Source organism: Panulirus ornatus, chromosome 46 (assembly GCF_036320965.1).
Source record: "Panulirus ornatus isolate Po-2019 chromosome 46, ASM3632096v1, whole genome shotgun sequence".
Lineage (NCBI taxonomy): Eukaryota > Metazoa > Arthropoda > Malacostraca > Decapoda > Palinuridae > Panulirus > Panulirus ornatus.
The window spans coordinates 28543630-28559990 of record NC_092269.1 but is presented as its reverse complement, the minus strand read 5'-3'; the positions used below and the strand labels follow the sequence as shown (position 1 = coordinate 28559990).

General features: G+C 38.4%; 2 protein-coding genes across 2 annotated transcripts in view; one reads left to right on the top strand and one right to left on the bottom strand.

Moving 5' to 3' along the window:
- LOC139763343 (salivary peroxidase/catechol oxidase-like) overlaps positions 1-3976 on the top strand; it is a 60487-nt gene extending 56511 nt beyond the window's left edge. The window contains 1 exon segment of the mRNA XM_071689365.1: positions 2953-3976. Coding sequence (XP_071545466.1) covers positions 2953-3164 — 212 coding nt within the window. The 3' untranslated portion in view covers positions 3165-3976.
- A 1721-nt stretch (positions 3977-5697) lies between these two features.
- The window catches only part of LOC139763342 (uncharacterized), a 305437-nt gene continuing 294773 nt past the window's right edge, over positions 5698-16361 (bottom strand). Inside the window, exons 22-23 of the mRNA XM_071689364.1 lie at positions 11383-11501; positions 5698-7550 (exon numbers count right to left, since the gene is read on the bottom strand). Of these exons, the coding sequence (XP_071545465.1) occupies positions 7467-7550; positions 11383-11501 (203 nt within the window). The 3' untranslated portion in view covers positions 5698-7466. The remainder of the gene's footprint in view (positions 7551-11382; positions 11502-16361) is intronic.

Here is a 16361-nt window from a genome sequence, read left to right as displayed (position 1 = left end):
CATTTGCTTCTCTAAGTATTTCTCACATACATTCTTCAAAGCAAACACCTGATCCACACATCCTCTACCACTTCTGAAACCGCACTGCTCTTCCCCAATCTGATGCTCTGTACATGCCTTCACCCTCCCATATAATTTACCAGGAATACTCAACAAACTTATACCTCTGTAATTTGAGCACTCACTCTTATCCCCTTTGCCTTTGTACAATGGCACTATGCACGCATTCCGCCAATCCTCAGGCACCTCACCATGAGTCATACATACATTAAATAACCTTACCAACCAATCAACAATACAGTCACCCCCTTTTTTAATAAATTCCACTGCAATACCATCCAATCCTGCTGCCTTGCCGGCTTTCATCTTCCGCAAAGCTTTTACTACCTCTTCTCTGTTTACCAAATCATTTTCCCTAACCCTCTCACTTTGCACACCACCTCGACCAAAACACCCTATATCTGCCACTCTGTCATCAGACACATTCAACAAACCTTCAAAATACTCATTCCATCTCCTTCTCACATCACCACTACTTGTTATCACCTCCCCATTTACGCCCTTCACTGAAGTTCCCATTTGCTCCCTTGTCTTACGCACTTTATTTACCTCCTTCCAGAACATCTTTTTATTCTCCCTAAAATTTACTGATAGTCTCTCACCCCAACTCTCATTTGCCCTTTTTTTCACCTCTTGCACCTTTCTCTTGACCTCCTGTCTCTTTCTTTTATACTTCTCCCACTCAATTGCATTTTTTCCCTGCAAAAATCGTCCAAATGCCTCTCTCTTCTCTTTCACTAATACTCTTACTTTTTCATCCCACCACTCACTACCCTTTCTAAACAGCCCACCTCCCACTCTTCTCATGCCACAAGCATCTTTTGCGCAATCCATCACTGATTCCCTAAATACATCCCATTCCTCCCCCACTCCCCTTACTTCCATTGTTCTCACCTTTTTCCATTCTGTACACAGTCTCTCCTGGTACTTCCCCACACAGGTCTCCTTCCCAAGCACATACATGCACATACATGTAAATATATGTACACATACATATCAACATATACATACATATACACAGATTTTTTTATTTTTTATTCTATACACACGTACATATTCATACTTGCTTGCCTTCATCCATTCCTGTTGCTACCCTAACACACAGGAAAAAGCATTGCTACCTCCGCTTCAGCAAGGTAGCTCCAGGAAAAAAGACAAAAAAAAGGGCCCCATTCGTTTACAATCAGTCTCTAGCTGTCATGTGTAATGTAACAAAACCACAGCTCCCTATCCACATCCATGCCCTACAGACCTCTCTAAAGTTCACCCCAGATGCCCTGGATCAGTCCAATGACAGCACGTCGACCCAGGTATACTACATCATTCCAATTCTCTCTATTCCTTGCACACCTCTCACCCTCCTGTATGTTCAGGCCCCGATCGCTCAAAATCTTTTTCACTCCATCCTTCCACATCCAATTTGGTCTCCTGCTTCTCCTTCTTCCCTTCACCTCTGACACATATGTCCTCTCTGTCAATCTCTCCTCACTTATTCTCTCCATATATCCAAACCATTTCAACACACCCTCTCTGCTCTCTCAACCACACTCTTTTTATTTCCACACCTCTTTCTTATCCTGTTATGTATACACAAACACAAATACTACATACACCCAGCTGATGCCAGGTACCCCATTCATCAATCAACCACAAAGGAGAGGATAAACATCTGGTTTTGCTGTCTGTGCAAGTGTGTGTGTGTGTGTGTGGAAGTGTCAAATATCCAAGAGATTCACAATGTTCAAGTATAAGTGTTCGCTACCTGAACTACTTTATCTGACTAGAGCCAATATCTATTACTAGGTGTTCTATTTCTTTTCTCAATGGTTGTACTCATCAGCTAGTGAGCCTCAAAGCTAGATTTTTTCTCAATGACCTTAATCGATCTATCTCACCTCATCAAGTTACTGCATCTTGCACTCTACTTCATATCTTTATATCTACTACGTCTCACATTCTATTTCTTAAACCTATACAAATTATGGTGCAAAATGATGGTCACCATTCTGTTCACAGGACACAATCAGCCAAACACTTCTAGCCATTAATGTTTTCTTTCTTCCTCTGCCCAAACTTTTATTGACCTGACATCTTCATAATTCTGGCTTTCCTCTCAAACATCTTATAAAAACTTGACTTCTTTCACAACATCTTCAGACTAACACCTGAAATCCTCCATTCCTAGAGTAATCGTCAGGAGAAATTAGTTTAGAATGTATTTTCATTCATCCTTTCCTCTAGAATTTTTATATCAGGGTACTCTCTCTCCCTCTGTGCTAAATGGTGTTCCTTCATAGTTATTTTCTCACCAGCTGATGTGCTGGGGTGGGGTATTGATAGGTGACATAGAGCCTTCTGCTTTGCTATCCTGTCTTCATCTATAGTGGTGGGTGGAGAGAAGCCTTCTGCTTTACTACCCTGTCTTTATCTATATGCAGTGGGTAGGGAGGAGCCTTCTACTCAACTATCCTGTCTTCATTTAAAGTGGTCAGTGCTGAGGAGTCTTATGCTTTACCAATAAGCTTTCTTCAAAAGTGTCTCCTTCTACATAGATTATGAAGTCTAGATACTGTTACTGTCATCTACTTTATTAGCTTTTTATAGACAATTAAGTTTTCTGTTACCTATCTTTCCCATATACTTCCGAATACATCCATCTCATTCAATACCTGTATAAACAGATCTCCCTTGACACCAAATGCTCCTTGTCACCAATGTACAAATGCTATTCATACTTCCTTAACACTTATGTAAACCTTCCTCCTTTCTCACAGAGATCCTTAAAGATCAGGTCTCTCATTTACCATAACATTAGAAAACCGTTCCCCTCACTATCCCATTCCTGAATGCCCTTGTGAATGCAGGTCCTTCCTTATCAGTAGTTCTGTTAAGTCTTTCCCTTTCTCTCTCAATCTCCTTCAGAACAACTGGCAGAGATCCACAAGTCATCCCTAGCAAGAGTCCTGTGCGACAATGTTCCCGAGATGGGCTCCATCCAACGATGGCCTCTCAGGAAATATGCAACTGGCAATCCCAGACTACCCTGCTCCTCCATGTCCATCCCTAGAGTCGACCTAGGGGCCTGGGAGGAAGGTGACCTATAGATGACACTCTGGAGTCTCATAGCAGGTGCTACAGTTGAAGAAGTGCTCCAAGATGTTTTCTATTTAAAGCTTTCTTTCAGAGGGAGGACCAAATCTTAAGGACACTTTTACATATTTAAGGATAACTCTTGAATGTGTTTTGACTCACTTGTCTTCACACTCAGGATGAAGGTTCAGTGACGATTCTTCCACAAATGCAAAAGGATCTAATATTATGGTCATGGTCTCTTCAAAGGGAGCCAACAGTAGTAAAAATCACCAGCTGTGAGACAGACCACACAAACAACTGTACCTCAATATGTTACACAGTTTGTGATATGTTGCTGGTTATGACTACAGATGTTGGATGGCTCTCTTAAAAACTGCAAAGAGAAATTTGTTATTAGGAGATACTGGAAAGATTAGTTAGTCAAACCAAACTTCAACATTTGTACGAAAAAAGACAATCAGAAATTTTTCAAAGTCAATGTGTTAAGGCAAAACTATAAAAAAGGATGTGGGATCTGAAGAAAACATGAAATGTACTTGTCTAGAGACATGGGTATAGACCTAATGATGTTACATTGGATGACCTAGGATCTCCTCTTTCAAAGGAAGTCTTTGATAATGCAAAGGATAATTCACATCCCTCCAAGGATCTAAGATGTCATTCTTACTCATTTCATTTGGAAACTCATTTTTCATGGTTTTTGTGATATGACACTAAAAGTGGGCTTTTATTAAAAGCCAGAGGAAAATAGGAATAAAGTCATTAATGTATATATGTGATACAGGGTCTTTGTAAGATTTCTTATGATAAATCTATGACATTCTGGTGTTCTCTAATTCATTTCATGTACTGTGTTTCCTCAAAGGTCATCACTGGTTGGAGATACAATTCAGACAGTGGAGTGCTAAGGGATTTTAGGAGTGATGAAAACAGAAGCTTCAAAAAGAAGTTCAACGTTCTCTCAGCATTATAGTGGATAAAAGTTGTTTCTTCTCTCAGCACTGTAGTGGGAAGACATTGTTTGTTCTGTCAACACTGTTGTGGGTGGATGTTTCTTCTTTCAGCAATGTGGTTGGTGGATGTAGTTTGTTCTCTCAGTACCATAATGAGTGGATGTTGCTTGTTTTCTCAACAAAGTAGAGAGTGGATGTGGTTCATTCGCTCAGCACTGTGGTGGGTGGATTTTGTTTGTTCTCTGCAATGTAGTGGGTGGATATTGCTTATTTTCAGCACTGTAGTGGGTGCATGTATTCATTTCCTCTCAGCACTGAAGTGGGTGGATGTTGCTTCTTCTCTTAGCACTATTGTGGTTATACGTTTTATGCTCTCCCAGCATTGTAGCATGTGCATGTCCTTTTCTCTCTCAGCACTGTAAAGGGTGGATGTTGTTTTTTTCTCTCAGCACTGTGGTGGGTGGATGTTGTTTGTTCTCTGAGCAATGAAGTGGGTGGATGGTGTTTGTTCTCTCAGCACTGTAGTGGTTGGGTGTTCTCTGTTCCCTCAGCACTGTAGTGGCTAGATGATGTTTGTTCACTCAGCATTGTAGAGGGTGGATGTTGTCTATTCTCTTATGACTGTAGTGGGTGGAAGTTGCTAGTTTTCCCAGCAACAGTTAATAAGATACAGACATTTGAAAACAGACTTCCTTCCCATCTTATAACACTAATAATTAAAGTAATGGGTGGGTTGGTAAGAGGAAGAAGGGGTTATTTGGAGTTGGTGAGAGTGTTACTTGCAATCATTCCCTTTATATCTCCTTATATCTCTTGAACTTTATGGTATTTTCCAGCACTCATCCCTTCTTGAGCAGGCAAATTTAAAGACTTCGGCCTTTCCCTGTCACTCAGCCTTCTTAACTGTAGTTGTTCTCCTCTGGACCTTCTCTATTAGCTCTTTAGGTACAGTGACAAAACTTGAGAAACAAAAAGTTTTGGCTTTATGTATGATATGAACAACTTGCTAGATAATCCCTTATCCATGAACATAAATACTAACAGGCAGTTGGCCTTCTTAACTACTCTCCTGAGGAGATAGATCTGGAACAATGTCAACTACCAACTTTCTCACACACAATCCTGTCAAGGTTTCCTTGTATGGTGATGCAATCCTCCATGCTTTTCACTTCCCTCATGACCTTTGCACCTTTTGCTTTAAAAACGATAAAAATTCCACCATTCATAAAAGTTTTAAATCTTTCTGGGATGAAATTCAGAAACAATAACTGCTTCTATACAACAGGAGGTAACACTTCCTTAATAATGTTGCTGAAGACAGGCCCAACCCATCCTCTTTACATTTTTCTCATCAAATTTACAAAATTCATTGTAGTGTCCAAATATGCTGAAACCCATTCATCTATACATTTTCAATTCTGATCATCAAAGAATATGTAAGATCCTTTAACAAATCACATGACTTAAGGTTCATGATTCCTCTAATGCCTTCAATGAGAACAAGAAAGCCAAGACTCTGGGTGTGGTAAAGTCATACGCAATGCCATCAATGGAACCCAAGAATCCTAAACAGTAACTAGGAAAACATATGTTTTTGGAATCTTCATTATTTATTGTACATACTCATTTACAGTATCAATAATCACTTATATGGCAAAATCGTAATAAAAAAGTATATCATAATAAATGACACCAAAGAGGGTAAGTAAATAGCTTTACTTTCATCATTAAAAACAGCATTCAGCCCAGTACCCCCCTCCATTCATACCAAAACCCTGATCATCACACAGTGAACATCACAGGCTATGTGGCAACTTACAGGTGCTTATATACAAAAACAAAAATTTTGAGAACTTTGATGTAAATACCTAGGAATACAGGTCTTGAAAATTATTCATATAAATGCTCAAAAAAAATATATTTCCTTATTTCCAACTAATGACATTCGCCAGATGCCTCTGGCAGTATTGTACAGGGTACCTAGTAACAGCACAAGGATCCCATTCCTTGGTCAAGGAATAAAATATTGAAACTGAATTGAAATTGATATAAATGCTCCAAAACAAATACATTTCTTTATCCATATTTCTATGGAATTCATTCATATGCAAGAAATAATGTTCTTTGTACAAACCTCTGTTATCCAAATTGCTTGGGGAATCCATCAGTGGATAATTTCCAATTATTCAATTTTCATAAAATATTACATTATAAAAAATGTAACATTCTAATATATTCTACCTATTCGTAAATATATTAAATAAAGGATCTATTAATATACGTAATCAAATAGGCAAATGATACATTAAATTAACAGGTTGAATTAGGTTTGGCTATGGAAAAACAAATGGAGACAAAACAAATTGGTAATGAAATGGGGTATAACCTAACAGACTCCATACTCTATATAACATCTAAAACAACACTCTCTCAGCTGCTGCATCGAACATGTCCAATATTATTGGCTTTCATGGTGAAGGCAGGTGATTGTGGCAGGTTAATCTTTCTTAATTGCTGTATTACAATCGAGTTTACAAATAGCACGACGCTTGTTGAATGCAGCAAGCCAGCCACTGAAAAAAAACACAACCTTAATCTTCATCTCATCTTTGAACTGCTTATCCTTCTCAACGAGCAGTGATCCAGAGATGGGTGCTCCCCAGAAAGTCGCAAAGTAAACCACTTGTGAAGAACAGAGTCCAGCTCACAGGTCTTGAATCACTGCCTTGAGAGTCTTGGACTGGGACTCACAACAAAATGCCTTGATCATCTGCTGTTTGGTTATGTAGGTCTTGGACTGGGACCGACAACTAAATGCTTCGATCTTCTGCTGTTGTAAATAGTCATCATTCTGATGAAGAAGTCCTTCATGAGCGCTGCCTAGTACTCATTCATACCCAGCCTCTTGCACAAATCCATATTTCAGTTCATGCGAAATGCAGTCAGCTTCAAGGAGCCATTGGGAACCTGCTAACAATGCATGAAAATAGCTAATGTCCAAAATAGTACTCCAGGGTGCACAAAATACACAAATGTGCAAGACCGGCACACATGCTGGGATAGTGAAAGGAAATGGAAGATGATAAAAAATCATCAGCACACCGGGTGGTGAGTGCACTAATCGATGTGGCACAATGCGCAGATTTGAAATATCTTTACAAACCTAATTCTTTTTATTTATTTTATAATCGAGGGTTGTCAACCAAAAATGATAAAAAACATATGTTGTTTGAACATACTGCTGTTTCAAATTATGAATATCAGAGGTTTTAATACACAAAGGAGATAGTAAAATAAAGAGACTGCTTATTCCTATTATTTCATGATGGTGAATCTGCATGATAACATAAGTTCACCTTACTACACAGTCAGACCTTCAATCATGTACATCTTGCGAAAAATCATGTGGATCCTCTCACCAGGGACATTGGGTTCCTTTGGAAACTGTAAGAAAAAAAATTCCTTTACAATCCTACTCCTATAACAGCATATTCAAGTGAAAACCCAGTGGACTAGCTACGTAGCAAGTCCTTCCCAAGGAATTAGGTGAGTATGAATATGTACATGGGTATATATGTATATGGCTCTTCCTTTTACCCTAAAGCCATAGCCATGTTCAGAACTAAAAAGGCCTCCAATCAGATCACTCCTAAACCCCCCTTGACCCCCATCAAAATCAAAGCCACAAACCTTCTACACTGGGAGATTCTGATCATGTGCACAAAAATCAAGCAATAAAAACACTTAAAGAAGACCCTATTGCATTACTACAAGTCCATTTAAGCTTAGGCTACACAGTGAGACTGATATAAATGCATTCTTTAAACTCTGAGAGTATTCAACGATTAAAAAAATTCTCGCTTTGGAGGTTTAAGACTTCTTTACCATCCTGATCAGTATATCATCTCTAAGAATGACTCTAGCAAGAACTGGTTTTATTATAAGCATGCCTTAAACTGGAACAGGGTTTATATCCATCCTTCTTTTTATGAACATTACTCTTATTATTGAGACAGAACATTCTTGCCAGTCTGTCAAGCTAAGCAAAGCATACCTAAATATCCAATTATCAATCACAGGACTCTGAGGAGCTGGGTTATCACTCCAAGGAAGGCATAATACGATGCTAGGGCAATGCTGCACCTTACTGCTTTGTTTTAATTTAGGACCTCCAATAAGACAGTAAAGCACTTGCATTTCTCTGAGAACTTTTCTGGCAACAAAAAGAAAACCTCATAAAACTGCAGTTTCCCTCCACCCCCCATCAAAATCAGAGCCACAAACCTTCTACACTGGGAGATTCTGATCATGTGTACAAAAATCAAGCAATAAAGACACTTAAAGAGGGCCCAATTGCATTACTACAAGTCCATTTAAGCTTAGGCTACACAGTGAGTCTGATATAAATGCATTCTTTAAACTTTGAGAGTATTTAACAGTTAAAAAAATTCTCCCTTTGGAGGTTTAAGACTTATTTACCATCCTGATCAGTATATCATCTCCAAGAATGACACTAGCAAGAACTGGTTTATAAGCATGCCTTAAACTGGAACAGGGTTTATGTCCATCCTTCTTTTTATGAACATTACTCTTATGTATTGTGACAGAACATTCATGCCAGTCTGTAAAGCTAAGCAAAGCATACCTAAATATCCACTTGTCAATCACAAAACCGAGGAACTGGATTATCACTCCAAGGAAGGCATAATACGATGCTGGGGCAATGTTGCACCTTACTGCTTTGTTTTACTTTAGGACCTCCAATAAGACAGTAAAGCACTTGCATTTCTCTGAGACCTTTTCTGGCTGAAAAATGAAAACCTCATAAAAAGCAGTTTCCCTCCATAGCTTCAAACTTAGGTCGGGGTGATCTACTATTGGTGGAATATCAAAGCACTCACCATTATACAACAGCATATGAGCTTACATGACTGTATATCAGATGATGGTTGAGGAGTGAATTGAGCCGATGGGAGATGATGGAGATGGTGGGAGGGATGGTGGTAGTGGTGTAGGCAGAAAAACTGGCAGAGGTGGTTATACAGGTGATGGTGGTGGCAGGAAGTTCCAATGAGCAATTCCACTAGAAGCCCTCTGGGAATTTGCTATCATAAACAGTGATGCTAGATTAAGAAATCATACCATTACATTACTTCGTGTAGAGTGTAGGCTCTTAAGGCCACTTGCTTAATACAAAATATGACAGTGTTGGTTTAAGAACAAGCTATTAGGCTCATCAAATCTTTACATGAAGTCTTCACTGCAGTCAATCTATTCTGTCTACATATCTGACACTAGTTCCACTCGGAATTCCCTCAAGGAGGTGGCCATAGTTATAAAGTCTCCATAACTAGTGAACTCCAGTGCAGCTTTTTAGCCTTTAATGCCTCAGTCTTAACAGGCCACTCCAGCAGAATGTTTGCAGAGGCTCCTACCTAATGTTCCCACTGACTACTTTTACCTTATGCTCCTGCCTATGTTCCTACCTACTACTTCTACCTAATGCTCATACCTAAATGTTCCTACTTATTACTTTTACCTAATGCTCCCATCTAAATGTTTCTATCTACTACTTTTATCCAGTGTACCTGGGGATAGGGGAGAAAGAATACTTCCCACGTATTCCCTGCGTGTCGTAGAAGGCGACTAAAAGGGAAGGGAGCGGGGGGCTGGAAATCCTCCCCTCTCTTTTTTTTTTTTTTTTTTTTTTTTTTCCAAAAGAAGGAACAGAGAAGAGGTCCAGGTGAGGATATTCCCTCAAAGGCCCAGTCCTCTGTTCTTAACGCTACCTCGCTATCGCGGGAAATAGCGAATAGTATGAAAAAAAAAAAAAAAAAAACCAACCATTTGCCAAAAGGCTGGGTTAGTGCACAGCGCTCACCTCAGGAAAATCTAGACTTTCGAAGAATGAGCTGTATGAATGAAGTACTGCCGCATGTTATGTATGACAAGGAGAGATAGTATGTTTTGTAGATGAATTGCCAGTAGTCCACATGTGGGTGGGGCAGAAAGAAAAGACAGCAACTTGGATCAGATGAGTGCAACTTGACAACCAATGAAGAGCTGATTCACTATGCAGCCATCACTAACCCTCCTGCTACCCAGGCAGGTAACTACAGCAAATCCATAAATCCTCTTGGGCCCTATCAGATTTTAGTAAATCACACTGGACTCACTGGCTTTACACAAAAACTATTCCTATAACACTGTAAAAATACCAAAAAAATTCAAGTAAAATTCTAAAAGCTTCAAAATGAGCAAAACAGTTTATATATCTAGAGCACTATAAACTAACATGGTCAATATGGAATAAAGTTGTTACAATAAAGATTCTTCCAAAATCAATGACAAGCTGAAGGCAAAAAAATCATATCATTTATTGCATCATAACTGCATAATCAGAGGAGCCATCCAATAAATCTTGCAACAATAATCTTGGAAATTATATTCTCAAATTTAGTAATAGTATCAGTCAAAGTTACAAAAGTTTTAAAGGTAATTTCATGATAGCCATTTTATAAGAATATTCTTGAGGTCTTTCTTAACATTTTCCATATAAAACAAAAGTCAGCAGCAAATGGAAGAACACAATATGGACAAGAACAAGCACTACTACAACTGCTTGAAATGATGCACAGAATACTAATTAGATATGATCTTGGCACTGAACTTAATATAGAAACTAATGGATGCAGGGTAAGGAAGTCTTATGTATTCGGCTTCATACAAAACAGTCATTTGTGCCAAAAAGTATACGGACACTGCAGTTTTCCCATTATATCCCTTACTGCTCATGTAAGGTTGGTGTTAAATGGCACACAATCACTAACATAAATTCAAGAGCTATGGGAAAAGTTACGTGGAAATGATAGCTCTGATTAGTTAAGGATGAGGTGCTTATCATTTCACTATAAATGCTAATAAAACCCAGGTCAATATCTACAGAATGGTTAGTGCTGTAAACTGGATTTCTTAAGGGGTGCCAGTGGATATGCCATATATGCCACGGAGTTAATAGGAAGAGATATGCAATATCAAGGAGTGGATGGCAAATGGAAGAATAGTGAAATTGTTCCAGTGTTTGTGAAGAGAGTATAGGCAAAGAATTCAATAGCGTATCAGGATAATAATGGGCACAAAGGTGGATTGAAAACATGGCAGAAAGATAAACAGACTAGAACCGTAAGGGAAAATGTATCTATAAGAGATGGTACTATGGCCTACAGAATTCAAAGGAAGTTCTTCAGGAAACATGATTTACAACCAGAAACCTCACCTGATGTTGCCAATCTTCCTGGGTGGCTCCTTCCATCAGCAGCAGAGAGCCAGGGAAGAGAGGGAATCGCAGGAAACCTTGTCCATCTTTTCTTCTCATCTCAAATAGCCTAGTTGTGCCTGAGTAAACAAGTAAAGACACTATATAAATCACTCAAACTAAGTAGATTACTCCACTTATAAAAACCATTTACTTATCAAAATTTTCACTTTTCCCAATTTTGTAAGGAAGGAAGAGACAGGATTGGATGAGCAACAACCTCAATCCCTTGCTATCATGGAAATGTGCTAAAACCAGTCTGGCCTTCACAACTAAACTTTATACAGATTAACATACAGTTTACCCTGACTGCTTCATATACTTTTGCTGAAGCCATTTCTGGGAAGTTGCTTAGGTTACATCATTCCAATTTTTCTGATCAATAACTTTTTAACTTATACCCAATTGCCTTTCCTGCTAGCCAAGATAGCATTAAAACAAACAAACAACAGCCTCATTTGCACAGATCCTATCTCCAGCTATTATATACTATGCAACTGAAACAGTTTTTTGTTTTTCATACATATTTGCCATTTCCCACATTAGCAAGGTAGCAACAAGAACATATGACCCTCACTTGGCCCACTTCTCTGTTCCTTCTTTCGTAAAAGTAAAATAGGAGGAGAGGATTTCCAGCCCCCTCCCCAATGCTCCCACTCTTTAGTCAACTTCTATGACATGCAAGGAATACAGTATTCTTTCTCCCCTTTCCCAAGGATATGTTTTTAATATAATATACTACATTCTACTGCTTTTAAGACTACATATTTTTCAGTAGCTTTAGGGCCAGAGCACATTGCTAAAACCATTAGGTTTGCATGACCCATGTATCTAGGTAACACTTTCACTACCTATAAATTCTCTACAAACACTACTAAAGTTGCCCTCAGCCAGTGGCCTGTTAATGGTGATGCATTAAAGGCGAAGAAGTGGCACTGGAGTTCGACAATTAAAGGGACTCTTACGAGATTTTTTTTTACAATGGAGGTTCCAGTCATGGATGTAAGCCCACATTAAGGCCGGACCTTAATTGAAATATAAAAAGGTCAACGAATAGTAAAAAGAAGAGACCAGGGAAAGTATTTACATATTTTGCTAAAAGAAAGCTTTCTTTTAAAATGTGCCAGGTCATAGTAGTTGGGAAAGATGATAGCGTGGAGAGTTCCAGAGCATCAAGGTGAAGGAAAAGAAACAGTTACCAAAACAGCCAATCCCTGAGTTGCCAACGGCCACATAATAATCATGTGTCCCCTGGCCTCAGCTGCGAATGGACATACTTCTACTGAGCTCACTGTTTACCATTGTGATACAAAGAATGGCACCTACTCCATGATTTAGCTATCTTACTTGTACCAAGGAATTCATCCAGGATTTGCTCATTAAGGAAGAAGGTAATTTTATTTCTTGTTTGCTCTGCACTTTGCAAGAAATATTGCATTTAGAAATGAGGAAGAACAATGAGGCTTTGGAAAAACTAGACATTAGAATGAATCAGTGGGAAAGTGATACAGGCCGTGTTACTGCAAAAACAGTCAATGTACAGGAGCACAAATCATTAATGACAAATAAGGGAGACACCTCAGGAGATAGATTAGTTGCTGTGGAGACGAATTCAGATGATAGATATCCCTCCCAAATGCTTGGAAGACTTGTCAACTAGCAGAAGTTCAGGAAAGGGAGATTCCGACTCAGAATAGGTTCAGTATACTGGAAGATGAAGTACAGAATGATCAAAGCATCATTCTGGTTGGAGATTCCTTAGTCAGGGTTCAGGACCAGAAGTTCTGTGTTAAGGGGAAGAGGAAAAGAAAATTGTGCTTTCCTGTTACTAAATTGTAAGATATTCTAAGGAAGTTTGATGACATTATCTCAAACATTCCCTAGGATTCAATGTTTGTTGTCCAGGTCAAGACAAACAATTTCTAGTCAATGGGAAATCAGAAGAAGTTTTAGCGAAGTACGGGAATCTCATCAGTATATTCAAAGAGAGCCATAGGAAGTTAGTTATTACGGGATTGCTGCCCAGGTATGACGTAAATCCCCACATCCTCATAGGAATGCTGGTGATAAACAATAGAATCGAGGCTCTCTGTAGGTAGGAGGGAAACATACTTTGCATAGACTTATGGGATTGTTTAAGCACAGAGAGAAGACTCTGCCAAAGAGAGACTCCACTTCAACAGAACTGGGGAAGCCTGTCTTCACAGAGTGTTTGATGAGAATATTAGGCTCCTTTTCCAATAGATACAAACTATTTATGTACTTAGAGCAAAGGAAAATCAAAAGAGGGACTCAGAATAAGAGGGAACATGACATGATATGTGACCTAGAAGTCAGAAACCAGATGCAAGACAGGAACAAGCTAAGGATCACTGTGGAATAGAACACCTATTGGCCAATTCTCAGGTAGTACAGGTAATTTTACAGAAAGCAGTGTAGGACAGTCCAATGGGGGTATAGGATGGGATGTGTCAGTTAGCACCACCATTTAGGAATGAGGTAGATCGGGGAAAAGGCAGAATACAGCAGCATGAGATCAATTCCTAGGTGGAAGTACGGAACGAGGCAAGAAGCAAACAGGATGGGACAGGTCGTCGATGTTACGAACTTTGTTGATATAGGTGGACTCCCCACTGCCAATGCTGCACATATACATACTAAAGGCAAAAAGTCTCCATCACATATTAGAATATTATTTGTTTACACATATAGTATTAGTAACATATTTTTGGACTTGGAGACAACTGCACCAGAAGAAAATTAGGATATATGTGGTACTTTGAAATCTGGAGCAGATATTAGAAACAGAGATCTCCTCGCCAAATACACCATATCTGGATACACTCTATTTAACAGTGATAAGGGAAATAAAGCAGGCAGTGGTGCCCTGCTCTTTGTTAAATTCTAAATCCTATACCGAAAAAATGCTGTTGCTGCTGATAATCCTGACTTTATCTTTGTAAAAATCAAAGATAAGTTTCAAAAGAAATTAACAGTAGGCTTAGTTTACAGGCCCTCAGCACTGATGCCAGAGGTAGACAAAAAACTATATGATCAGACAGCAGAAATTAGGAATAAAAAGCAACTTGATCACTGAAAGGAGACTAACATACCATTATCTAAAAGAGGAGAATCCCTTTCTGGTAGCCTTAAGTACTTAAGCCTTAATATAATTTGTTGACAAACCTAGGTGTGATGAGAATATTTTAGATTTAATTGTAACTACAAATGAAGATCTTGTTAACAACGTTGAACTCAAAAAAAAGTTCAGAGCAAGTGACCACTGGAAAATAACTTTTGAATTAATTTTAAGCATTGCCTGTAATGATAGTCAACATGAGAGTTGTGGAAAAATACCAAATTTTAGACTAGCAAATTTTATTGGTCCTCAAATTGCTCAACATGCAAACTTAGGCTGACATTATAAGTGAAAGTGATATGGACACAGCTTGGTAGAGTTTCAGTAAAAGGTTCAAAACAGTGGAGGGATCATTTGTGCCAACTCGTAGTAGACAGTCATTTTCCAACACAAAGTGGAAATTGTATATGATGATATCAAGAAGTGACTGTTGTCTAAGAAAGCAACACATAAGAAACTGAAAGAACCCAATAACCATCTTGATATATCATATTAGGCAAGTCTACTTAGAGAAACTTAAGAGACTTACACGTCAAAGAAGTGTTAGTACTATGAAGTGTATATTGCTGAAAATAGCAAAAGAAACCTTAAATGGTTTTCTGGGTATGTTAGAAACAAGAGAGTCGTTACCCAGTCAACTGGCCCATTAATAACTAAAAATGGTGATTTGGTTAACAACAACGAAGACATGGGAAAGAATTCAAATGATTTTTTGCATCTACATTTACAACTGAAGATACAGCTCATGTCCCAAATCCAGCATCAATGCTAAGAGAGGAAAACATTTGCAACATGTAAGTATAAGTGATGAAGATATATTATCGGCATTAAATGAAATAAAGATAAATAAAAGTGCAGGCTCAGATTAGATTTATCCAAGGGCAATGAAAGAGGTGAAAAACGAGGTAGCTAAACCCTTAACTATTCTCTTAAATAGGTCACTTGCTATTTGGAAAGTATTTGAGGAATGGAAGCTTGCTAATGTAACACCCATTTTCAAAAAACGAAAATAAAACACAGCCCAGAAATTATCGTCCCATCAGTTTAACATCTGAAGTTGGTAAACTTATGGAAACCATCATTTGGGATAAGATTTCAAACCACTTAGAGGACCACCATTTAATAAATGACTTGAAACATGGTTTTCTACAAAATCGTTGATGTCTGACAAATCTGCTTGATTTCTTAATGATAAGATCAAACATTTGAAGAAAGTAAAGCAGTTGATGTCATTTATCTAGATTTTCAATGGGCATTCAAAAAGTTCCACATCAAAGGTTACTAACTAAAGACACATGGTATAGATGGGGTTAGGAAATTGGTCAACTGGCCATTAACAAAAAGTTATGATTAATGGTCAAGCTTCAATATGGTTAAGCATAACTAGCAGAGCACCATAAGTATCAGTCTTGGAACCAGTTCTCGTTCTCATATATATCAAATGATATCAATTATGGGCTGCATTGTCAGATATCAAAATCTGCAGATGAAACTAAGTTGAGGAACAAATCTACAACAGAAACTGAGCATCTGCAGCTTGAAACACACATTGACAAACTGATGGACTGGGCTCTAAAGTAGCAAATGAATTTTACATACCTGTAGTAAAAATGAAAAGGCGAACTACACAGTGAATTCTCTTGAACTGTAATAGGTAAATAAGGAAAGAGACTTGGGTGAAATAATCTCTGGTGATCTAAAGCAATGTAAACAGTGCATAAATACAGTTAAAAAGGTGAACAAAATTCTTGGATTTATGGGCAGGGCTATCAAATGTAAGTCCAAGGAAATTTTAATTACT